At 36.6% G+C, this 26,052-nt stretch overlaps 1 protein-coding gene across 14 annotated transcripts in view; it reads left to right on the forward strand.

Moving 5' to 3' along the window:
• Positions 1-26,052, forward strand: part of KMT2C (lysine methyltransferase 2C) — a 284,116-nt gene that overhangs the window by 190,113 nt on the left and 67,951 nt on the right. For 13 of the 14 annotated variants that reach the window (XM_041752737.1, XM_041752743.1, XM_041752742.1 and 10 more), the window contains 10 exons: positions 4,841-4,960; positions 7,221-7,337; positions 13,502-13,603; positions 13,783-13,887; positions 18,643-18,824; positions 19,086-19,250; positions 20,240-20,349; positions 21,055-21,120; positions 22,084-22,296; positions 25,164-25,292. In XM_041752737.1, the coding sequence (XP_041608671.1) occupies positions 4,841-4,960; positions 7,221-7,337; positions 13,502-13,603; positions 13,783-13,887; positions 18,643-18,824; positions 19,086-19,250; positions 20,240-20,349; positions 21,055-21,120; positions 22,084-22,296; positions 25,164-25,292 (1,309 nt within the window). The remainder of the gene's footprint in view (positions 1-4,840; positions 4,961-7,220; positions 7,338-13,501; positions 13,604-13,782; positions 13,888-18,642; positions 18,825-19,085; positions 19,251-20,239; positions 20,350-21,054; positions 21,121-22,083; positions 22,297-25,163; positions 25,293-26,052) is intronic. The other variant, XM_041752739.1, reaches the window with a different exon arrangement.

A 26,052-nucleotide genomic window follows, 5' to 3' on the forward strand; every position in this document is an offset into this window, starting at 1 on the left:
GCAGATATTCTGTGAAAATGATGACTTGAGGAGATAATCCTGTATTAAATGTAGTTCTGGAGAACCAATCAGATCGTCTGAAAATTATTTGTCCTGAAATATCCCCATGAAAATAACTGTAGGCCTTGAATGAGTCAAACATTGGTCACAATACAGTATGTACTAGGTTTCTTGAGTTCAAAGCCACGAAATGGCTGCGCAGATTTTTGGAACTGAACAGTCTATGAATTATACTATGTGATATGTGCTGCAGGAGAGGAAACCCAGGGTACTATGGAAAAGCAGAGGGGGCAAGAGGGAGAGTTCCCCTCAGGCTTGCATGCTGTGTAGGCTAAAATCCAAGAAACACTGCTCTAAGTCACTGAAAAACTGTAGTTTTAAACCTAAAAAATGTCTAGCCCTCTGGGGTGGCAAGCCACAAACACATCCCCTTTCTCTTGGTTTTCTTGTGCCTGTGGTGATATTTCCAAAGCCATTACTAGCACCGGCCAAATTCACATTCCTAAATTATTGAAGGCTTTAAGCTGGTAACAGCTGTTTTTGTACTTTTATAGCATCTTATCAAAGCACTATCAGGACTAAATTTCTTCCATTTGATGTTGAACTCAGTTTTGTATATGAGACTTATTTATGTGAAAAGAATTCTGTAAGTCATAAAAACGAGTCGTTTGCTGCTGTGGCTGTAAGGTGAATGTATATACCAAAAAGGAATTATAAATGCTTAGGTTTTCTGTTTCTCTTGCTGGTCATCCTTTCTGCTCTCTCTCCATCATTTTCAGTCTCTCTAAATCAGACTCATCGTTTCATAGCAACCTTGGTTTTGCATAGCATGTTGGGAGAGGCTGGAACTGAGTGAGGATGACTTGGAGGTGCCAAGTCTGCCCAGGACCAAACCTCTGGCTGCTCTTGAAACTTTTCCAGTAGATTAGGGTACTCTTGGGTTCTAATTATGACATTGATCATACTTAACAGCAAGCAGTAGGACTAGGCTTCTAATAATAGAAAGTTGACCATAATATCCTTTTCTCCACTTGCCATTATTGTTTTCATTTTCCTTTCCCACAGCCCTTTTAACAGCAGTATGATTTACTAGGCTGGTAAATTTACCTGAGAAATTGGCCTTGAGAAAGAAATTTATTTATCTATCTATCTATCTATTTATTTATTTTTTATTTATTTATTTATTTATTTATTTATTTATTTATTTATTTATTTATGATAGTCATACAGAGAGAAAGAGAGAAAGGCAGAGACACAGGCAGAGGGAGAAGCAGGCTCCATGCACCGGGAGCCTGATGTGGGATTCGATCCCGGGTCTCCAGGATTGCGCCCTGGGCCAAAGGCAGGCGCCAAACCGCTGCGCCACCCAGGGATCCCGAGAAAGAAACTTAATACCAACTTTAAACAGGTTTTGGGTTCAGTAATTCTTGTTAGAATCTAATTCAATCTCAACCAAGTGGTATATTTTTTTTTTAAGTTACTATAGGATTTGTTTTTTTTTTGTTTTTTTTTTTGTTTTTATAGCAAGTTTCTTCTCTGTAGCTCTCTTTACATCTTAGTCTCCTGATGGCTACATTTTGAACCCTTTTGCTTTTTGTTTTGTACGTAGTTTAACAGTACATTGGATGGGTTGGTAATTTCTTTTTTCGGTGAGGAAAGGCAGGAATGTAGGCTTTATCTGATGGGGCAATTAGTATGTTTCATAGTAGAATGCTTATTGATGCATTTTTGCATCCAAAAAAAAAAAAATGCTCAGTGGGGAAAAAAAACCAGGCATTCAATAAGCCTTGAATAGAATGCTTAACATAGCAGTGAACAAGAATGGTCTCTTCTCAAGCTTCTAGTCCAATGGCAACAAATAAATCCAAATGTAGCAAGTATAAGTTCAAGTTTAACAATAGGGTAAACCATGTTTCAGTATTTGGGAGCTCACCTCTGAATTGTCTGTGTAAATTCTTTTTCATCAAAGCTGAGATCTGTAGGATAATTTATAACTAAAGTTGATAATTATAGCTGTATTTTAAAGTCTAAAGAATATATTAGGTAATTTCTTCATTGTCAAAACATCTAAGTATAATCATAATTTTTCTCCAGTTCCTATAAAATTGCACACAATCTATCTTCCAATGTCTTATGATAATATACTTATTAAAATTCATAATATAATTACCCAAGCTTTTATTATATAAGTTCTTCATAGCAGTTGAATGGTTTTCTAATTATTCCTGAAGTGGCATCCAAACATTCTTGATCTATGGAGCCCTACATTTTGTTCATCAATGTTCTCCGAAGTGTAAATGTTTTTAAAATGAGACACAATTTTGGCATCAAAGCTAACTTTTAAATTATGGTGAATAACATATTATCTGAGAGTATGACTTTTTATAGTTTTTTTTTTTTTTTTTTTAAGAGCTGTCTACTGACATAACATTAAGTGATCCACCAAAAGGAAGTTTATGCAGTAGCCAAATATTGTCAGAGAAAAGCCAGTGGAAGTCTTGAGAGAACTGAATTGAGATATCTTTTGTCCCTATTCTGTACCAATAAATAATTAGAAACAGTAGAACACACCTGACCCCAAATTTCAAATAGTGAGAAGATGCAAAACATGTTGTAAGGGAGATGATAGTTCAGCTGGAGCGCTGAAGAAAGGCATCTCTGAGGGAGAAATGTCCGAGCCCATACCTGAAGAATCAGAAGCAGCAGCCGTCCATTGGGGAGTCAGGAGGCCCCCAGCTAAAGAGAATGGCATGTTTAAAGGAAAGCAAGGTAGCTGGGTCACACCCATTTCATGAGAGAGGGCCACAGGATAAAGTGGGAGAGAGACACGGGGAAAGGATTGCAGTAAGTTAAGTGCCTTGAGAAGCTGTTGGAAGGGTTTTAAAACGAGGTGGTGTCTTGCTCGATCAGATTTACATTTTTGCAAGTCCTTCTGGCTGTTGTGCAGGGAAGGGCTTAGGGAGATGTAGGGTAGGGAGAATCATGAAGAGCCCGAAGACTGTGCCGAATTTACTGATGGTTTGGATTGAAGGAGTGGCAGGGGAGAGTGATGAGGGAGAAGAACAGATCAGATGAGGGCTGGAATCCATTTCTAAAGATGGGGGAGATTGTGAGCCAGAACTGGGTAAGGGAGAGATTGTTGTAGACGTGCTAAACTGGAGAGATTTGGTGTGACAGGATGGAAGTGCTAAGAAGGAAGTTGAAAACTGTACTGACTTCTGCAGGAACATGTTGGAATTAGAAATGTAAATTTGGGAGACAACAACCTTCAAGATGGTGTTTACCGGCCTCCTTAGAGATCGGCCTCCTTAGAGATTGTACCATTTAGAAAGAGACTACACAGAGAAGAGCGTTGTCTAGGCTCAACCCCGGGAAACACTGGGCTTTGGAGGTCAGGTGGAGGAAGAACGTGCTTGGGGGACAGAAAGGTCAGCAGGGCAGGGCAGGACCACATTCACGGGTATGTTGCCACATTGAACCCAACAGAACTGGATGTAGGTGTTGACAGTGTGAGTACAGTGAGAATAGAAAAATGACTCTGGCAGCATAGAGGTTTCCCAGAGAACCTGGATGCAGCTGGAAAGACCACTCAGGTGTAGGTACAAGTTGATCTGATAGTGGTAACACGGGGTAATTCACCTGTTAGTAAAATTAGTGTAGCCATTCCCTGAGTTTGAGGGGAGGTTAATTGAAACCAGTCTCTTCCTTGTGTGGTTTTTCTCAAAAAAATGTTATTGCATTAATTATCTGATTTCCAGAGGGCAGTCAAACTCTTACTTTGGTTGATTATTTAAATTGCTGATGGTAGTTTTGTGTGATTAATAGGCTACTATTTGTTAGTGTGATAATATTCTAGAAACCTGGTAAGTACTGTGTTTTTTAAGTGTGGGTCATTTAATTGATAAAAGTTATAGCATGTGTTCTGGAATTACCTAATTCAAAATAGGCTTTTTATTGTTTGACATTTGTTTTGTGTTTTTCTTTAAAATGTTATTTTTGTGGTGTAGACATTTTTATTTATGCTGCGTAGCATCCTCATCAGATTAGTTCAAGTTATTGCTGAATGTGGTTATTAAGAAGTAAAATGTCTTACTTTCATTTTAACTACTTTAATAAGATACTATTTCGTGTATAAATAACCAAGTATCTCAGGCATTTTAATTTGCAAATTTAGGACAATTTGCTTTAATATTTTTCATTGTACAAATTAGTCCCATGGATGTAATCTAAGGATAATAGTTCCCTAAATAAAAATAAAAACCAAAATCACAACTAGTGGTCACTGGAAGGAAAAGTAGTTAAATGCTAGGATTATAGCTGATATTGTATCTTAAGATTGAACACTAACTTCCATAATTTAGAGTGAATGTTTCTATCGATTGCTCAGATTTCCTTTGTCTCCTGGTTTGGTTATTTTTAGCAATAGGTGTACCTAACATTCTTAAAGATAGAATGATAGTTGTTAGAAGACAACAACCCCCAAGTAGTTTCTTATATAAAGTGTTAATTCTTAGAATTTAATTGACTTTTATTTATATTTTGTTTCTATAATTGCCATTCATGAGTCAGTGTTGATGTCCTTATAAACCCTAATTCCTAATATGTTTCATTGTACTAATGTTTCAATCCGAATAAAATACGTAATGTAAATTGTAGCTGCAAACATTTAAGTATAAAATCATTGTAAGTGTTAAGCTTATTTTCCCTACCTTGAAGCAATTTGTCCTAAATTTCCATACGTCTGCATTTGTTTTGCTGTTCTGAAATTCCTCAGTTGCTGGCTTTGACCTTTTACGTTGCCGAGTTTTATACATCTATTTTCTCACCTGCCATATCCTAGGGGGCTTGGAGTACCCATAATACAGTGAGCCCACCTTCCTGGTCCCCAGACATTTCAGAAGGTCGGGAAATTTTTAAACCCAGGCAGCTTCCTGGCAGTGCCATTTGGAGCATCAAAGTGGTAAATAAAATTGCATTTACATTCATATATCATTTCTTTCTGGTTGGTTTTGTCCGAGTAGATGTGTTAAGAATTGAACCATTCTTTTCTAGATAAGTAGTGCAGATTCCAGAGCCACTTTTTTAATCTAAAAATTTTAGTATGAAGAATCAACATGCTTGCACTTAAAAATCTGGATTAGGAGGAAATTAAATTGCAATTTTACATGACTGATTTTAAGAGTGAATTTTTAGTAACTTCTTTTTATGGTTTTCTTTTATGTTGTAATTACCAGCGTTTCTATGGAGGAAAACCCTTGTTGCATAGGCTATAAAGTATTTTAGGACTTGCTCATTCTTTATAATCATAAAATTTTGTTGCTTAGTAAAGAACAAAAGAAAACTACATAATCTATTATATGCTAATGGAGAAGAAATACCAGAATCGTAGCAGATTTCAATGCCTGTGTTAATAACCTCACAATTATAGGGCCTCTCTCTCTCATGTCATTGATGGAGGATTCTGCTAGTTCTTGAAGTGAATTATGTAGTCTGATGCATTTTAGAGGGTAGAAAATTAATGTGAAAAGTATTAATCATCTGAAAAATTAAAATATTTGACTACCTAGAGAAGAGAATTTTTTTCCTCTTCTATATTTAATATGATTCTGAAATAAGGCTGTTTATTTTAGATTTATCAAGGGTTTCAAAGGAGTTCTAGATTCTACTTTCTTATTTCTATCACTATTAGAACTATTTTTCAACTCACTCTGATATCATGCAAGGTGTTGAAAATAGAGACAGTTGCTTTAAGAGCATAAAAGATGTTTTGATAAATTTGTAGCAAATACCATAACTTTTCACTTACTCTCATCTGTGTCTTTAGATGCTGGAAAAATAGATTATAGCCCTGATTTAATAATTGACTTAATTAAAAAAATTCTTTTATACTTACAACAAAACTATCCAGTTCAACCCTCCCTTACCCCTTGTTCAGAAAAGCATAGGAACTCTAAAAGAAGAGCAGTTTAAGAGAACAAGGAGAGGCAATTTGTAATTATTAACACTGAAGGGAAAAAAGATCACCCCCTTCCTTTCTGCTCATGTTCATCTGTTTTATGCTCACACTATAACCATAAATTATCAACTTGGAAACTGTTATGCTAAATAGGTAACGAGTTCAGCATTTCAAACTGCAGTAGAAATGATGTCAGTTGAAAATGTGGCATATCATTTAACTTACGGGAAAAATCAGGATTTTCCGGAGTATTTTTAATAATTTTAGATATCAGAATGTTGTCAATGTGTTGATATCAGACTTTTTCAGGAAGTAACGCGTAAGTCTGCATATAAACAAAACAACAGTAATAAATAACCCAAGTATATATTTGTTAAAGTATCAGGGAATTTAACCTGTTTTCCCAAAGAATACTTTTATACATTGGGTAAAAATTCAGATCAGTTATTTGTATTTCAAGTAATTATTATCCTGATGAGTTAAAGCAAGCTGTTTACTCTACTAGCTTTCCTGTAATCTTTAAATACATTATCCTTTAAGTACTGTGGTAGAGTGAGGTACATCTGTTCGGTTCATACAACTATTGAATAGTAAAGGAAACTGACAATTTAAATGACAGGAAAAATATTGTTACACACTATCAAAATTTAGCTTTCATGCAGTGTAATAGCAGTGCAGAATACTGGTTGAGAATGTGGACACTGGAGCTACAGTTGCTAGCTCTAGACTTTGGACAAGTTACTTTTTATCCCTCGGCTCATTTATCTCTAAAATGGGGATAATAAAATACTACTGGCCTTGTGAGTTGTGAGTAAAAGGTGCTTAGAGTGGTGTATAGAAGTACTCAATATATGTCAGCTATTGCTACAATTACACAGAACAGTTAGCAAGAGAGTCTTTCCTTACACTTGCTCTGTATTGAATATAAATTGGTTGGGATTGTGTCTGTTGAGCTACTTAGAATGTAGGATTAGGAAGTGGAAAAATAAGGCCAAGGTTTACTGATAGAGAGCATTCACAATATGAGTCCCAACATTTGATTCTAAGATCATAGGCATTTTATGTCTATACTTTTAAGTTGCATAATACATGTTGAAAGATAAAAATAATAAGCCTGGTCTCTTAATATTTAACCTCTAATCAAAGTAAGAAAAGCAAGTATTTGTGTGTTATAACCTTTAATAAAATGTTTTAGCTCACATTGGATTTTAATATTCCTTTGGATTTTTGTAGAATGCTGATTTTTCCCTTCTCTGTTATGTAGGGCCGTGGGTCAGGATTTCCAGGAAAGCGGAGACCTCGTGGTGCGGGGTTGTCAGGACGAGGTGGCAGAGGCAGGTCAAAATTGAAAAGTGGAATTGGAGCAGTTGTGTTACCTGGGGTAAGGCTCATGTCTCATTTGCTTTATCTTTGCTATTATAATCCATAATTTATTGAGTGATGATGATAATCTCATTTGTAAAATTACTAGATTGTAAGAGTCACATAAATAAGCCAAAATTTTTATTTTACCTTATCTCCACTCCCCCCCACCCCCCTTTTTAAAAACACTTCTGGTCAAGTTTTCATTTAAATTTTCTTTAATACTTTGTTTCCCATCTTTTTACTCTTTTCTTACCTTCCTCTTTCATCTTCCTATGCCAACCATTCTTATATATATATATTGCTTCTTTAATAACAGTAAATTCCTGTTACATTATTGCAAAATCTTAATTTGAAAACCTTAAGTTGGTGTTTTAAGAAGAAACTAGAAATGTTGCAGATTAGTACATACTCTAAAAATGTTGAAGATTTTATGACTGTCTTTGATATATTTTAATTCAGGATTGATCAGTATTTGCTCAATGGTATGTATATGAGGCTTTATTTAAGTGTGTATTGAAAAAAATCTGTATTAGGCAAAGAGTGGCAAATATTTCATGTGGTAACTTTACTATTTTACCAAAATCCTGTTTTTCAAATTCTAATTGTCATTTTAAGTTCAGGAGAACAGGGATCCCTGGGTGGCGCAGCGGTTTAGCGCCTGCCTTTGGCCCAGGGCGCGATCCTGGAGACCCGGGATCGAATCCCACATCGGGCTCCCAGTGCATGGAGCCTGCTTCCTCTGCCTGTGTCTCTGCCTCTCTCTCTGTGTGTGACTATCATAAATTAAAACAAATAATAAGTAAATAAGTTCAGGAGAACAGTGAATTGTTCAGTTTGTTCCACAGTTGGTTTATCTGTTCACCTATCAGAGGATTGTATGGTTGCTTCAATTTTTTGGCTATTAAAAACAAAACTGCTAAAGAAGAAAAAAAAAAAAAAAACCCCTGCTGTGAACTTTTATGTTAAATCTGTATGTGGACATGGATTTTGTTGTTTTCCAGTGAGTAGGTATCTGGGAGTGGGATGGCTCGATACCTGATAGGTGTATGCTTAGCTTCTTAAGAAGAGGACGCTTTTCTACTTGGGTGTGAAAAATTGATGGTTTGCAAGAGTGCATAGGATTCCTGTTTCCTCCAAATACTTACCCTATACTTTCTATGCTTAGTTTTAATTTCAAACTCTTTAACAGGTGTGTTAATAGTACCTCATTTGCATTTCTCTCATGACTAATGATGTTGATCATCTTTTCAGATGCTTATTTCTTTGGTAAAGTCTTCAAATCTTTAGTATATTTTAAAAATTTGAGTAGGTTTTTTTTTTTTTTAACTTAGTTTTGCATTTTCTTAATGTATTCTAGACACAAATTCTTTGCCATGTCTTAACTGTTTGGAACAGCAAATGTTTTAATTTTGATGAAGTCCCATTTATTATTTTTTTCTTTTATGATTGTGCTTTTGGTGCCTGAGAAATAATTGCATAACTCAACTATAGAAACAGGTTCCATGATTTCTCCTAGTTTTTGGTTTTAGGTGTTGCATTTAACTACATCATCCAATGTTAATTTATATGTATGAGATGAATATGGTTCAAAGGTCATATTTTTGTATACTGAATGAATATCCAGTTGTTTAAGCACCATTTCTCTGAATTGCCTTTGTATCACTCTTAAAAATCAGTGTATTTGTGGATCTAATTTTAAAATCTTTGTGCTATACTAGTGATCCATTTCTCCATCTTTAGGCCAATGATACTGTATTGAATACTTTGTACTTTCTAACTACTATTGAAATTAGACACTGTTAGTCTTTTATTTTTTTACTTGGGGAAAGTTGAGGTTTTAATGGTGAAGAGTCTTTTAACCATGAACATTGTGTATCTCTGTTTCTTTAGGTCTTTTTAAATTTGTCATATCGATATTTTTTTTACAACATAAATGTCTTTTGCATTATTTCTCAGATTTATCTCTAAGTTTTCCACATTTTCTCTGCTATTGTAAATGGCAGTGCTGTCTCAATTCAAATTGTAGTTGTCTTTTGCTACTATCTAGAAACACTCATTTTTATGTATTGATTTTTGTATCCTATAACTTTACTAATAAACTCCTGTATGACTTCTAGTTGCTTATTTGTAGAGCCTGTTGAATTTTCTATACTTATGATCATGATATTTGCAAATAAAATTTTATATCTGTTTAATCTGGAGGGTTTTTGTTTTCTACTCTTTATTGCATTTCCTATAATCTTCAGTACAGTGTTAGAAGTGATGCGATAACCTTGTCTTCTTTCTGCTCTTGAGGAGAGAAAACATTTAATCTTATTTTTTTGTATATGTTTTTATTGGAGTTCGATTTGCCAACATATAGCATAACACCCAGTGCTCATCCCGTCAAGTGCCCCCCTCAGTGCCCGTCACCCAGTCACCCCACCCCCCTGCCCACTTCCCTTTCCACAACCCCTTGTTTCCCAGAGTTTAGGAGTCTCATGTTCTGTCATCCTCACTGATATTTCCCACTCACTTTCTCTCCTTTCCCCTTTATTCCCAACATTTAATCTTTTGTCATGGAATATGGTGTTAGCTCTAGTTTTATTTTTTTGAAAGATTTATTTATTTTAGAGACTGAGAGGAAGTGTGTGCATGAGTGTGTGGGGAGGAGGGCACAGGGTGATGGGGAGAGAGAATCTCTAGGATTTTTATGGTTTTAGGTCTTAAATTTATATCCATTTTGAATTTATTTTCATATATGGTATAAGAAAGTGGCCCAGTTTCATTCTTTTACCTGTTGCTGTCCAGTTTTCCCAGTAAGATTTGTTGAAGAGACTTTCACTTTTCATGGGAAGATTCTTAACTATATATTCAGTTTCTCTGGTAGGTATGTGCTATTTAGGTTATCTATCCTTATACGAATTTGTCTTTCAAGGAATTTGTCCATTTCATGTAAGTTGACAAATCTATTGGCCTATTATCCTTATAATATCTGTAGAATATGTAATGATGTCGCCTTCCTCATTCCCAATATTGGTGATGTGTGTCTTTTCCTGGTTGGTCTTGCTGCAGGTTTCTCAATCTTATTGATCTTGAGCCAGCTTTTGCTTTCATTAATTTTTCTCTGTTTTTTTCCTCTATTTTAGATTTCATTGATTTCCACTTTGATCTTTACTGTTTTCTTCCTCTCACTTTGAGTTCAATTTGCTCTCCTTTTTTTTCTTTATTTACTTATGTTTTTGGTTGGAAATCCCCCACTTTTGAGGTTTGGGTTAAAGCTTTCTTTCTTCTTAGGCTTATATCTGTGGTCCAGCCAAATAAAACTTTTGTCACTTTTAGGATAAATCAGACTAATATGTATGTAGGCAATACTAGGACACTATCTCAAAGATTGCCTTCTTTACCCTTAGGGTAGGGTTTATGTATCTAGTAATTTAAAGGTCATGAAATAAAGTATAAAATGAAAACAGTGGGTCATTAAGCTACATGATAGTGTTTTCCTTACACATGCAATTGCTGTTTAAAAACCTTGATTTTTGGGGATCCCTGGGTGGCTCAGCGGTTTAGCACCTGCCTTCGGCCCAGGGAATGATCCTGGGGTCCCAGGATCGAGTCCTGCATCGGGCTCCCTGCAAGGAGCCTGCTTCTGCCTCTGTGTGTGTGTGTGTGTGTGTGTGTGTGTGTCTCATAAGTAAATAAATAAAATCTTTAAAAAAAATAAAAATAAAAACCTTGATATTTTTTTTTTAAGTACTTACAATTTATGCTCTTTGAATCTAGCGGATATTGCAGCTTTCTGTACAGACTTTGTTTCTGCTTTATGCTGGGAATATTGTAGTCCATTCTTGTTTCTTATTTTGAATAAAGCTGTTCTCTGAATTTTATTTTGAAAATAATATTTTATCATTTATTTGAGCCTATTCTGTAAGTATCATCTAATTATAGAACCTGTTTTGTTTTCTGTGTTGAACATGGGGATGTAGAAATGGATACTTTTTATTTCAGTTTACTTTTGTTAGCTGTATTTTAGCTACTGCCACAGTTTCATATTTTAATAATATTTTCAGTATATCTTTAGTCCTGTGGGCGAATTGCTGGTAACTTCACTTTTAGTAGACAGTTATTACTAATGGAATGATATTTTACTTTATGAATCATCTTGTTTGACTTGCTAAAGTCTTAAAATGCTAATTTTGAGATATACTTTTTTTTTTTTTTTAAGAGAGGGTGGAGGAGAGGGAGAAAGAAGTATAAGCTGGCTCCATGCCCAGTGCAGAGCCCAAATCAGGCTTGATTTCACAACCCTGAGATCTTGGGATCCCTGGGTGGTGCAATGGTTTGGCGCCTGCCTTTGGCCCAGGGCACGATCCCGGAGATCCGGGATCGAATCCCACATAGGGCTCCCGGTGCATGGAGCCTGCTTCTCCCTCTGCCTGTGTCTCTGCCTCTCTCTCTCTCTCTCTCTCTCTCTCTATCATAAATAAATAAAAAAATTAAAAAACAAAACAACCCTGAGATCTTGATCTGAGCTGAAATCAAGAGTCAAATACTTAACCAACTGAGCCACCCATGCAACTTGAGATGCACATTTTAAAATATATTTCCTCAACAAAGAATAAAAACATCCTGATCAAAAAAGCTGTCTATACTTCTGCTGCCTCTTGAGTCTTGACATTTTTTCCTTTTACCTTTTTGGTGCATTTACAATATTAGGTTGATCCATATGAAGTTGCCAACTTTCAACCATTTTTGACCTGGAAAAACAGCAACTTATGATTGAACCTATTTTATGTGCTTGTAGACTGCACATAATTGCTTTGCATATTTTTGTACCATAGTGCTCTACCTCACATATGGTTCTGTGTCTTATTTTTCTACCCAGCTCTGTGGCGTGGTGAAATTTTTTTTTTTTTTTTTTGATGGAAATCAAAACGAATTTCTACCACTGTTTTTTAAATGCTGCATCTTTCCAGTTTGGATTTGCCATGGTTTTAGTAATTCCCTAGTGATGACTATTTAGGTTGCTTACAGTTTTCTCTTGCAGTCTTTAGACTTATTATGACTGTAAATTGCTTTTATGGTTGGTTCTATAATAAAACAGTAGTGCTGTCCATTAGAACTGCTTTTAATCTTATTTGCACTGAAAAATATTATTCCTTGTAATATATTCCATTTTTTTTAATTTTTAGTTCTTTCAGTCATTCCTCAAGAACAACAATACTATTACTTTTTATTTTGAACTTAACCTATTGTGTTTCATGTCTGTCCTTCCAGGCTAGATTGTAAGCTTACTTTAAGGGAAGAGAATCATATTTTTAAATTTTGGCATTGGTCTCCCTGTTCTCTTTTTTTTAGCAACAAATTTAGAGCTTTTTTCATAATAAGCATTCTGGAAATAATTATTAACAAGACAATGGGTACTTAGTTGATTTGGTGAAATTTAGCCAAGTCCAGAAATAGGTATCTATGGCTGGTAATCTTTTGGCTAAGACTGAAATTTTGATACATTATTCAAAATAATATTTCAAAGCGGTGCTGTCCAAAAGAAGTATATGTATATCACATATGCAATTTAAAACTTTATAGCTACATTAAAAAAGGGAAGAGGAACAGGTGAAATTTAACCTTAATGTATACCTACCTTTTGACTCAACATATCCAAAATATTACCATTTCAACATGTATTATATAAAATATGTAAAAATTATTTATAAGCTATATGTTTATGGGGATTTTTGGTTTGTTTGATACCTAAGTCTTTGAAGCTTGGTAGGTATTTTATACTTCTAGCACATCTCAGTTTTGACTAGCGGGATTGCAGGTTTGAGAGTTACTGGAATGGAGTGTTACAATTATATGTAGGTATATATATGTCGCGATACATACGTATACACACACAAGTATAATACAGTTCCTTTTGTTTGTTCTTCATAAAATTTATGGCTAATTAAGTCCTAATTAAGGGTGGTTTAATTTTCTCATTGGTCCTGATCTATGGGACTTGTAACTCTCTTCACTTCAGGTAACTGAAGTGTCGGACTTACACCTTTATGATATTATCTTGGCAATAATAATCTAATTTGGAGTTGTTACTCTGAGACTTGGCAGAAGTTGTATTTTACATATGAATCTTCTCATGCTTGTTAAGTGTGCTATAAGTGAAGAGTGTGACTGTGCACTCTCTTTTGCTTTCTGTAGGTGTCTGCTACAGATGTTTCATCGAATAAGGATGAAGAAGAAAACTCCATGCACAACACGGTGGTGCTGTTTTCTAGCAGTGACAAGTTCACCTTGCACCAGGTTTGAGCTCAGTTCTGCTCCTCCACTTCGAGTTCCTGTCTCCCCCTTTCTGCTGTATCCCACATGCACTGAAGTCCTCCGCTCTTTAGCTTTAGAGCTCTATGAGCTAAAAAATAAAACTAGTAGATTTTTAACTGTGTCTTCGATGTCGATTACTATGTTCATGTTTTTAATTTCAGGATATGTGTGTAGTTTGTGGCAGTTTCGGCCAAGGGGCAGAGGGAAGGCTGCTTGCCTGCTCTCAGTGTGGCCAGTGTTACCATCCGTACTGTGTCAGTATTAAGGTAAATAGACATACATTTAAATCTGTTTAAAATGTATTGAAATTTGATATTTCTTATAATTAATCGTTTGGTAGGATTATTAGACATGTGACAGTATTTATTTAATATTTATATATTACCTTTCAAGTGTTAACTGAAAAAATTAACTCCTATAAATCTGTGCTCTTAAATTGTAGTGGATATTCTGCTGTCTTGAAAAACTAAAAATAAAAAATGCATATCTTTAAAAGATACTTCATATTTTTATTTGCTAAGGAATGAGGTTTAGTCAATCCATTCTGTCTGCTGATAATAAAAAAAAGTTGACACCAACCACAGACCTTAATAAAAATCCATTCATTCACCTGTCCCTTCCCATGTTCATTCTTCTGAATCCTCACCTGTATATGAAAGGACATTTTCTGTAAGGCTTCTTGAACCAGTGGGTATTTTAAAATCCATTTTGGAGCAATTTTGACCATTTCTTCATATATCTTTTTCTGTTCCCCACACCTCTTTTCTGGAATCTTAGTTGCATATGTGCATAATTGCATGATATTGTCTCCAGATTGTTCTCACTTTGTTGATTTTTCTCTAGTTGTTTTTTTCTCTGCACCTTAATGTGTATAGTTTCTATTACATTCCCCAAACTCATTTAAAAAAAAGATTTATTTGACAAAGAGAACATGAGCAGGAAAAGCAGAAGGAGAGGGAAAGAGAATATTAAGCAGACTCTGTGCTGTGCAGAGCCTGATGTAGGGCTCAGTCTCAAGACCCTGAGTCATGACCTGAGCCAAAACCAAGAGTCAGATGCTCAACTGAGTGTGCTACCCAGGCACCCCTCCCCAAACTCACTTTTATACTAATGCAGCATCTAATCTAGTTTTAGACCCATCTAGTCGATTTTTCACCAAGATGATTGTATTTTTTAATCTTGGTTTTATTTTATAGTTAAAGTTACCTTATAGTTCCAAATCATTTTCTTCATTGAGGTTTTTTCTTTCAAGTCCTTGTAGGTATTTGTAATTGTTTGTTAATTCTACCATATTTGACATTTCTCATTATTAGTATTAGCTTGCTTTCCTCCTCACCAGGATTTATGTATGCATGTATTTTCTTATTTGGTAATTTTTGATTGAATGTGGTAGTTGTACGTTTTGATATTGTTGGGAGTTTGGATGTTGTTTTTTTGAAAAGTATGGAGTTTTTGTGGCAGGCAGTTACTGTAGACATTCGAATTGTTTGAAGCTTCTCTAGGCCTTCTGGGGTGGATCTAGAGAACCTTCACTTGGTGGTAGCTATTCTCAGACTTTTGGGTCTTAGAACTGTTAACACTCTAAAATTCTTTTTTTTTTTTTTTACACTAAAATTCTTAAGGACCCTGTAGAGCTTTGAGGATAATAATTATTGAATATTTACTATCTTAGAAATTACTGAGAATATTTTTTTTTACTGAGAATATTTTAAAACATAAATACACAAGCATATTTGTTGTGATGTCATGCAGTGATGTTTTATATTTTATATATCATGTAGCCTCTGCAAAATAGCACTGTGATTGGATTAAAGTGAAAAAGGCAAATAACATCTTAGTTATCATCATTATGAAAATAGTTTTGACCTTATAGACCCACTAGGGTTTCCTAGATCACACTGTAGTAACTGCTTTTCTATAGCATGAGTTTAATATGTGACCTTTATGACATCTCTCCCATATCCTTCCCCGCCATGAGTTCCCCATGACCTCCTCGCCAGTGTCTTTTTACTCTGGTTGAGATTCAGATGTCTTCAGCATTGTGTGAGCTGTTAGAATTGTTCAACTTACAAATTCTCAATAGCTCTTCTTTGTCCTGCTTGTGTGTCCTTGTTTGACCTCCTATGTATGCAGCTCGATGTTTAGCCAAAGACTTGAGGGAAATTCTGTGTAGATTTCTGGAGCTCTTGCTCTTTATTTCTCCTTCCTTTCCAAGACTCTGCTCTGCTAGTTACAAGTGCCTCAGCCTCCCAGAACTCTATCATGTGTCTTAAACTCAGACCATTGTACCCTGCTGGTGTTCTCCTTCTTTGGGCAGCATTCTGGAAACTGTCTATTGCAGAATATCATAGGATTCACCTCACTTGTTTCTCTCTTCTCAGAAACCACAGCCCTGTCCTGCCTTTTTGTTCAGCATCTGAAACAAGTGTTTCATGTATTCTGCCCCATTTTCTAGTATTTTATGTTGAGAGAAAGGTCTCATCCCAGATACTTCATCATTGTTGAAACAGATATTCTCAAACTTTAGACATGGTGCCATGAATGAAACCCTGAATCATTCCTTTCTTGAAACAGCTTTTGAAACTAAAAACTAAGCCAGTTCAGTAGAAAGAGTTGATATTAGAGTTCCACAAACTCTACTGGGAGCTGGGGATCTTTCAGTGGGGAAAGGTTGTCCAGACATGGCAGTGCTGCAGGGAGCTCAGAGAACACACGAACACAGCAGCCCAGGGTCAGGAGGGAGGAGGTGTGGACCAATTGACTGGAGCTGCTTGCTTGAATGGTGGTGGGCATAGTTAACCAGGTTGAGATGTGCTGGAGAATTAATATTGCTGAGTGACTTGGGAATTTGGCTGTAATTTGGCTGCATGTTTACTCTGTAAAGGGCCACAGAGTAGGTGTCTGTGAAATAGGAAAACTTAGGAAAGAAAATACATTACAACTTGGATGTATCTCCCACTTTATCTTCATCTTGCTGCCTCTCCAAGCCAGAGACAGGTCAGTCACATCACACAGGCCAAATCTGTTTCTATAAGTGAAATTTGATTGAAACACAACTGTATTCTTTTGTTTACATATGTCGTTGTGTGGTTTATACTGTAATGGCACAGTTGTGTAGTTCACAAACCATATGCCTCACAAAGTTCAGAGTATTTACTAACTGACTCTTTATACAAAAAAAAAAAAAAAAAGTTGGCTGGTTACTTCTCTAAGCCACTCTGCTCCTCCTATCCATTTGGGTCAATAATATATGATAATTTGATAATCTGTGACTAATTTAAAAGAATCAGTTAATCAGAGTAATAAATGTTACATACTTACAAGTCAAATAGCTTTAAAAGCCTTAGGATGACTGGCCAGCCCCTACTCTGCCTCAACATTTCAGTCCTTCTAGGCAGCCACGTCTGATCCTTGCAGGTCTTTCTAGTAGTTACCTTGATAGTTCTAAATAACAGGCTGGTGTTCCTGCTGTATCTGTGTTAGATTTCATTGACTTTCTGCTAGGAATAAACATATGCTGATTTAGGTCTTCAAACATACCCCCCCTGTTCCCCAGCATCCTTCCAGTGTAGTTCTAGTATGTTTAGTTAATAAACAGTGTCGGTTATGACTCAGCACATATTCACTGGAAACCTGAATAGTATACTCTGGCTTTGTCCTTTTTTTTTTTTTTTTTTTTTTGGCTTTGTCTTTCATGGAATTTTTAATAAAAGAAAGTAATGATTCATGATTCTTCAGTTAGTTTTTGTTGTGTTTTGTTTTTACCTACTATAGAAGCATGATCGTATCAAATGGTTCTGGCAAGTAACTTTTTACCTGGAAAAAGTCCTACCCCTTCCCGACGCTTCCATTTTCTCTGTGTGTGCTGGTAGCTTGTAGGTCTCTTGCTCAGCGCTCATTCTTCAGCTTCTCTGAGCTGAGGTCCTATGTTGGGTTCATTGTTTCCTGCATCACATGACTTTCTTGTTCTTGGTATAACCCTCATTTCCTTCCTCATGTCCTTACCTCCATTCCAAGAGGTGTTTGGGAGCTGAAGTTTGAGTCTTTGTATTCCTAAAGGAATTACACTTTTCACACTTAATTGCTTGTTTCCTTGGTTAAAAACTGTATCTTGAGAAGTTTATTCCTATACATTTGGAAACTGTTACTCTATTTTAGTATCCAGAGTTGGAAAGTTTGATGCCATTTTGATGGTTGTTCTTTACTTAGCTTTCTTATTTTTCTCTCAGGTACCTTTTAGACTTTCTTATTAATACCTCATGATCTCAATTTTTATTCTGTATTTTAATTGCTTGCTGTCTCATTATAACACAATTACATTGTGGTCTTGTCTATAAATTCTAGTGTTTTGAGAGCTTTCATTTGGTTCCAAATTTATAATCGTATGTGGTATGGCTACTTTGAGTTTATCCGAAGGATACAGATTCTCAAACTTCCCTGCTAACTTAGGCTCTGTGGTAGAAGAGTGATGAACTTCACAAGTCCCAGCTTCATGGCCTAAAATCCTCCAAGATCATGAAATGTCCTTGGGACATATTTTCTTGGGAATTCATGCTTTATTATTTTTTTTTTAGATTTTTAAATATTGATTTTAATATATAAATCCTTTTGCAGTATACACAGGTTTCAGAAGTATGAACTCATGAAACATCACAGATGGAAACTAGGCCAGTACATTTTCAAAACCAAATTAACAGTAATGGGGCAATATACTTGATTTCCTCAAATCTAGTCACCACATCTATAAGGTGGATGTAAAGTGCAGAGGACTCAGAGTTAACGTGGCCTAACAAAAGGCATTAAAATGTGTACCACTCTCTTACTCTATCCGGTAGGTGGACTTGTGAGGGTCCATGGACGTTCCCAGCCCAGGGGGTGGGCCCCTGTTGATGCCCAGTACATGTTACTTGCTTGCCTTTCCTCTGCTTCTAGGTCCATAAGCACCACATATTCATTTATATCATGTAAACGGAGGTGTTGGCCACTGTCTGAATCACTTGCATGGGTTGCTTCTCTTACAGATCACCAAAGTCGTTCTTAGCAAAGGTTGGAGGTGCCTGGAATGCACCGTGTGTGAAGCCTGTGGGAAGGCGAGTGACCCCGGACGGCTCCTGCTCTGTGATGACTGTGACATAAGCTATCACACCTACTGCCTCGCCCCTCCTCTGCAGACCGTGCCCAAGGGGGGCTGGAAGTGCAAATGGTATTCCGGGGCTTACCTCTCCCTCCTTAAGCCTGTCCAGTGCACAGTGTTCCCGCAGGAGTTCTTAAGCATTAGCTGCACCCACTTCACGGCATGATACATGTTTGCTGTGACAGATATCATGCCATGACTCAGAAACATGTTAGATGTGCATTGAATAATTTCCCCCATTCTGTCCTCGTGTAGCTGCTTGAATTACAGTAAGTACATAACTACGTAAATAAACCTGAGACTTGTTGGTGGGGGGGTGTCGGGTTTCAGGTGTGTTTGGTGCCGACACTGCGGAGCCACGTCTGCAGGCCTGAGATGTGAGTGGCAGAACAATTACACACAGTGCGCTCCCTGTGCAAGCTTGTCTTCCTGCCCCGTCTGCTGTCGGAACTATCGAGAAGACGACCTCATTCTACAGTGTAGACAGTGCGATAGGTATTGTGCTACTCTGGAAATGTTTTTGTCTTCTGCAAGCTTTTCTCTTTAAATATAGCAAAAGGAAATTGGAAAATAACTTTCTTCCATCTTAAATTTAAGAAACAAGACTTTTTTGCTTTCCAGATTTTCTGTCAGCTAGAAACTTACAGAAGTTTCCAGTTTTGTATCTGTAATTCCAGACTAAGATTTTTAACTTGTGGTTTTTAAGGGTTTATGAATCCCTTGAAATTAGATGCAGGATTATTTCCTGCATATATGCATTTTTCTTTGGAGGGTTTCTGAATCTTTTATTAGATTCTACAAATGATCTCACACATTTTATTTTCTTTAAACTTCTTTTTCTTAAAGCTGTAGATACTAAATGTCTAGATACTGGGCACCAGCTCCCACCCTCTCTCAGTCCTATGTGAGCAGTTTCAAAATCAAGCATGTTTTCTTTGGTTTTAGTGGTATGTTAACTGTACTCTGTTAATAGCACTGTCCATGTAAAAGTAGTAGTAGTAGTAGTAGTAGTATCAGTAATACAAGATTCTCAGGACTCTACCTGTCGATTCTTTGTTCAAAGGCAAGATAAGCTCCTTTTCTCCCCCCAGTTAACATTTAGCCTCAAATATGTGAGCTATATCTACTCCACAGTAGACCCATCCCATGGAGCTAATATACAGGAAACCACTTGCAGCCTTCTGAATTCCTGCATCCTTGCCCTGCTAGCTTCCTTGCTAGTCTATCTCTGATAGATTGAATATATGATCATAAAACATTACTCCATCCTCCATGTGCTCCTGCTTCCTACCTAGTACTTGATCTCATTTCATTTTTCCTTCCTTATTCTCAGCTCTGAGAGTTTTTATGGGTTAGTGGGCGTGATTAGGAGACAGGGCAACATGGGCAAGGTTGGAGGAGCATTTGAAGCACTTTTGATGTGGCAACTGTCAGGTCCCCTGACAGTTTTATTTGTTTTAATGTATAAAATATGGTCTTTTTAGATGGATGCATGCAGTTTGTCAAAACTTAAATACAGAAGAGGAAGTGGAAAATGTAGCAGACATTGGTTTTGATTGTAGCATGTGCAGACCCTATATGCCTACGTCAAATGGTAAGAAAACAATGTGAACAGTGGGTCTGTGCTTCTGTAACTCACTTGTGCCTTGCTGTTGATAACCAGTGAGTGGGTTTGCCTCTCTTTTTCTTTTCTGTGAAACTGTTACTTGGACAAGTATTTTATGAAAACTAAGTTATTTTAGTTATAAAGTAACTCTTATTATCCCAACTTAATACATTAAAACCATTTGCTTACGTAAAGAAAATAAGTACGTATTATAGATCTAAAATGTAATTTTGTGAACAGCTCTGGTGGCCCAGCGGTTTGGCACTGCCTTCGGCCTGGGGTGTGGTCCTGGAGACCCGGGATTGGGTCCCGCATCAGGCTCCCTACATGGAGCCTGCTTCTCCCTCTTCCTGTGTCTCTGCACCCCCGCCCCCTGTGTCTCTCATGAATAAATAAAATCTTAAAAAAGAAGTAAAAATAAAATGTAATTTTGCTTTTGTGACACACAATCTTGTAGTTATTAGCAATATGTAGAAATCTAGTATGTTGGCCCTTTTTCTTTCCATAATGTGTATTTCCTTTTCTGCTTCTCCTCATTGTTTTTCAAGACAGCCTTTAGCTCTATTTAGTGTTTAAGTATTTATTTATTTATTTAAGATGGGTACAGAAATAGAAATTTTAATTCTATGTAAATCCTTTTAAATATTCCTTTTTTTTTTGAAAAAATTACAGTTTTTTTTTCCTCCATTTCAGTGCCTTCCTCAGACTGCTGTGAATCTTCACTTGTAGCACAGATTGTCACAAAAGTGAAAGAACTAGGTAAAATCTGAAATGGTTTCCCTGACTATTCTTTACAGAAAGCATGTAAATACTTAATTATTTATACAGCTGACTTGCCACATGTTCCACAAAACTTGCCTTTATGAGTGTTCAGCCTAAGTTTCCTAATTAAATCCTTTCTATAACTGACATATATGATGTTCATCTTATCCAGCTGTAGTGTGACACTGTTCCTATAAATCTCAGCAAAATGGTAGTGAAATAACCACTGTTGAAGTACTCACTAACTCCATACTTGCTTTGGTTTCATCAATACATTACTGTGTTTAGTAATCAATTAGCAGAAAATGAGGCCTGGTTAACAAATAGTGGTTTTGTTTTGTTTGTTTTAAAGAATAAATTCAATCTTTTACTATTTTTTTTTTCCTGTAATGGATCAGCTAGAGTGGTGACTAATAGGATAATTTTATTAAACTATTGTTCTTTTGTCTAATTCTATATGATATCAGATACAAAAACATTTGGATAGTACAGAAATTGTAATGGATAGCAATTTTGTACATTTAAAAATTTGCAGGATTTCTATTTATTATATTAATACTTGGCTCTCCAAATGGGCTTCTCTAGTATTTTTGTTTTTCTTACATAAATTCTCACCTTTTAGTCTGAAAAGATACTCCAGGAAAAAACTCATAGACAGGTAGCTGAAGCATTGCTTTTAGCTTCAGTGATTTCTTTCTGAACCCTTATGTTGATACATGAGAAAAACACGTCAGGTAGGCCATTTTTAATAAAACTTAGGACTTTCTGCTTACAATCTGAAGAAGTTCGGTCAGTATTTCTTAGTTTCAACTGAATACTCTTAATTATTCCTGCATTCCACAGATAATTGCTTTACAGTCACATTCTCTTCACAAGGCATTTTGGAACAGCAGTCAGTTTATCACTGCAAATTAACTTGAGAGTTTTAATACACATATCTTTGGGATATTATAATTTCAGATCCACCCAAGACATACACCCAGGATGGTGTGTGTTTGACTGAATCAGGGATGACTCAGTTACAAAGCCTCACAGTCACAGTTCCACGAAGAAAACGGTCAAAACCAAAGTTGAAGTTGAAGATTATAAATCAGAATAGCGTGGCTGTCCTTCAGACTCCTCCAGACATCCAGTCAGAACATTCAAGGGATGGAGAAATGGATGATAGTCGAGGTAATACTGATTTATTTTCCATTGAATATGTTCACAAGAATTAAAGCATATAAAATAGCTTTGAAATACATATGTTTTATCTCATGGCAAATTCTACTAACTTGGGTAACCCTTGATAAAACCATGGCCTTTCTAGGTGAGTTGTCTTCTTGGATGTTTTGGATTCTCTTCCTTTCACATATTCTCTAGAACAGACTTATTAATTAATATTATAGAAACTTCCAGGAACACCATATCTTTGAAGATAACGGATGGGAAGGTTCAGAGGGCTTCACTTTAGTTTGCTAGGTGGCAGCATTAACCTCAGGTGCTGTAAGCTCAGCTTCCATGGTTCTGTTAGATTAGAACTTGATCCATGCATTCCTACATGGAAAAACCATTATTAACGTTCAAGTGCAAATTTATGTTCACAGGTGTTCATCATAAACTTAGCTGTTTGTACATATTTTCTTGATCCCAGCAGATATCCAAGGATTTTTTAGCTGAATCCTTGAGATGACAAAACTACTTTAGTAGTATAAAATTCAATATTAGTTCTATTTTTGCTTATCTCTGAAGATCACTACAGGCTTGTTTCTTTTTAGGTTGATTCTTTTCAGCTGACTCAAAAATAAAGTAGTGAATACTTTTGTTCCATCACATTGTGTTATTCACCAGTATTTATTGAATGCCTACCTTGTGTGGGATGTTGGAAATTATGTCAGTGAACGACACAGATGAAATTCTCCACTCATGTAACTTATCCTTTAATGTTAGGAGAAAAGATTACTACTACTACTACTAATAATAATAACATAGTAAAGGGATTGATTATGTGTGTGACAAATGCCGTAGCAAAACTTGCATTGGAGTAAGGGGAATTGGCAGTGCGTATGGTGAAGTGAGGCATCAAATGAACCAAAAGCAGTATTTGAGTGCAGACTTGAAAGAGGTGAGTGAGTGAGGGAGCCACTTGGTCGTCTGAGGGCAGAACATCCTAGATGGCAAGAAAGCCATTGCACAGGCTGTGGGTAGCTGTGTGCCCATTGTGTTTGAGAAATGTCATGAATATCAGGGTATCCCACAGTGAACGATGGTGACAGTAGGTGATGAGATCAGAGGTTTGAGGAGAGACCAGCTGTGACCTAGTAGGTCACATAGAACCATAAGATGATGCTTAAGGAGTTTAAGTTTCCTGTGGATGGATTGGGAGGTAATTGGAAGTTTCTGAGAATAGTAGCCTAATCTTATTCATGTTATAAAAGGCACACTCAGCTATAATGTGACTAGACTTTGCCCCAGGAGTTGTGGCACATGGGTCAGATAGGGACTGTTGCAGTAGCTGGATGAGAGGTGGTTCTGGTTGAGAGTGGCTGTCTGACCAGTTAGTCCTCATGTTTCTTTCACAGGGGTGTGTGTTTGAGTCTGTGTGGTTGGGAGAAAAACTCTGGTTCTTACGTATAACTGATGTTCAAATACTGTTAAACAGAAAGTTTGATTTTAAAGTTTCAGTGATTTGAGGCTTGTGAAGAAACCGTCTGTGTATCTGGGAGGAATTGAGCAGATTATCATTAACCAGAGTACAGTGAAGAATTCTAGTTTCTAAGGACAGTAGATGTCTGAAAAATCCCATATATACGTAAATCTGGGGAATGCTGCATTTCACAAAATTTGAAACATTTCATTACAGTACAGATTAATTCCCAAAGTAATGAGATTATAGAACCTTTGAAAAACATGGCAAAACAACAACAAAAAGGCTTGAGAAGATTTTCCCTTTGACTACTGTTCTGTACGACACCACCCAGGCAAACAATGGATGTTTCTTCAACTGGGCAGTTTCCAAGTTGAGGTGATCTGAAAGTGCTTCGCCATAAAAGAAAGAAGTAACGTTATACATGACATTATATGTAAATACGTCCTAGATTCCACAGGAGTCTACAAAGGCCAAATGAACTTCGGATACTCTTGAAATATTATAACAATGTCCTTTTGTTGTTGCTTTTGCTGTTGACTCTTTGAAATGTTTCTTCAGGAAAATAAGTCATAAAGAGCCACGTTAGCATATTAGAAACAAATTCTTTGTGCCACAGAAGCAGGCTTTTTTCTGATTCACTTAACTAGGATCTGGGATCTGGAAACCTTATTAGTACAAAATAAAATCCAAAATGTAGAGCAAACAGAAATGCTGTGTGTGTCTCGAGTGGGAACATGGTGCTTCCCCCTCTAGCCGGATGCCTGGACATGTGGGCCTACAGTTGCATTTAGACTCTAGCAGGCAAGGGGTAGGGGTAGATAGAATGGAGCCAGGAATGACATTAAATAGTGGGAGGAGAGAGCAAGCAGCGAGGAGGATAGGTTATTAAGGCCTGTGATGTTAGCACTAATTCTCTCAAGTTCTTAAATTATGTTCACGTGGTATAAAACTGAAAAAGAATAAGGGTAAATCATGAAAAGTGCCACTTTCTCCCTGTCCTCCATTTTGGATGGAGAGGTTTTGGTAACTAGGTGCTACTCAGTTACACCTGTTGCTGGACCTCAGGAGAGGGTCCAGGCTAGAGAGACCACCTTAGGGGTCCTGAGCCTGCAGATGTAATTGAAGGTATGTGAATGACTTGTAAAGTGTACGCCAATTTATGATGACTTGAGTGTTCTCTGTATTTCCTCTTTCCTCAGGCTCCTGTTTCATTTCCTGAAAACAGTGCATTAAGCAGCATGAGTTCTACAACCTTTTGGAGCCTTTCCCATCTTTTTCTCTACTTTCCCCACCTGCTGGGACATATAATTACAATGGCTCAGTGGCCTCTTTGCTTGGCATTTTCTGTTACATAGGAATTATGTATTTGATAGATTTTTCAACTTTATCTGTACATATACTTTTTTCCCAGAAGGAGAACTTCTGGACTGTGATGGGAAATCAGAATCCAGTCCTGAACGGGAAGCGGTGGACGATGAAACTAAGGGAGTCGAAGGAACAGACGGTGTGAAAAAGAGAAAAAGGAAACCGTACAGACCAGGTATAGTCCTGAGCTAGACATTTTAATGTAATCAAAACTTAATAAAAAAAAATACAGTATTGAGGGCTTCAATTATAATTAAATAATCAAGATGAGATGTAGATACTTAACTCTCTGAAACTTGAATGTAGATATCAAAGGACTGAATTACTTCAGTATGCTTTTAGGTGGGAGATTCCTTAGGTCAAGTATGTGAATACTTCACAATATATCATTATTTTAATCCCTTATCCTAAATGTTGTCCATGTTATTAAATGCTTTACTACATTGGCTTTTATTTATACTTGGACTTTAAAGCCATTTATTTTTTCCTTAATGTGTACTTCTGTAATTCTTTTACTTTTCAGCATTCATTCTTACATTCTTTATGTACTTAAAACTTATTTCAGGGCAGCCCGGGTGGCTCAGCGGTTTAGTGCCGCCTTCAGCCCAGGGTGATCCTAGAGACCCGGAATCAAGTCCCACGTTGGGCTCTCTGCATGGAGTCTGCTTCTCCCTCCACCTGTCTCTCTGCCCCCACCCCTCTCATGAATAAATAAATAAATAAAATCTTTGAAAAAAAAAATAAAACTTATTTCAGTGTGTAGGAGCCGGTAAATGTACAACTAGAAGGTGATATGACAGGGTTATTGTGCCTTCTCAAATTTGTAGTTCAGTTAACATATGACTGATAAAATGCTCTCTTATTTCCTCCCTGCCTGAGAGGTGGAGGGAGAAGCTGTGTTGCTTGTCAAATTTTATTTGCCTTATTAGAAAAAG

This window comes from Vulpes lagopus, chromosome 4, assembly GCF_018345385.1.
Source record: "Vulpes lagopus strain Blue_001 chromosome 4, ASM1834538v1, whole genome shotgun sequence".
NCBI classification, from domain to species: domain Eukaryota; kingdom Metazoa; phylum Chordata; class Mammalia; order Carnivora; family Canidae; genus Vulpes; species Vulpes lagopus.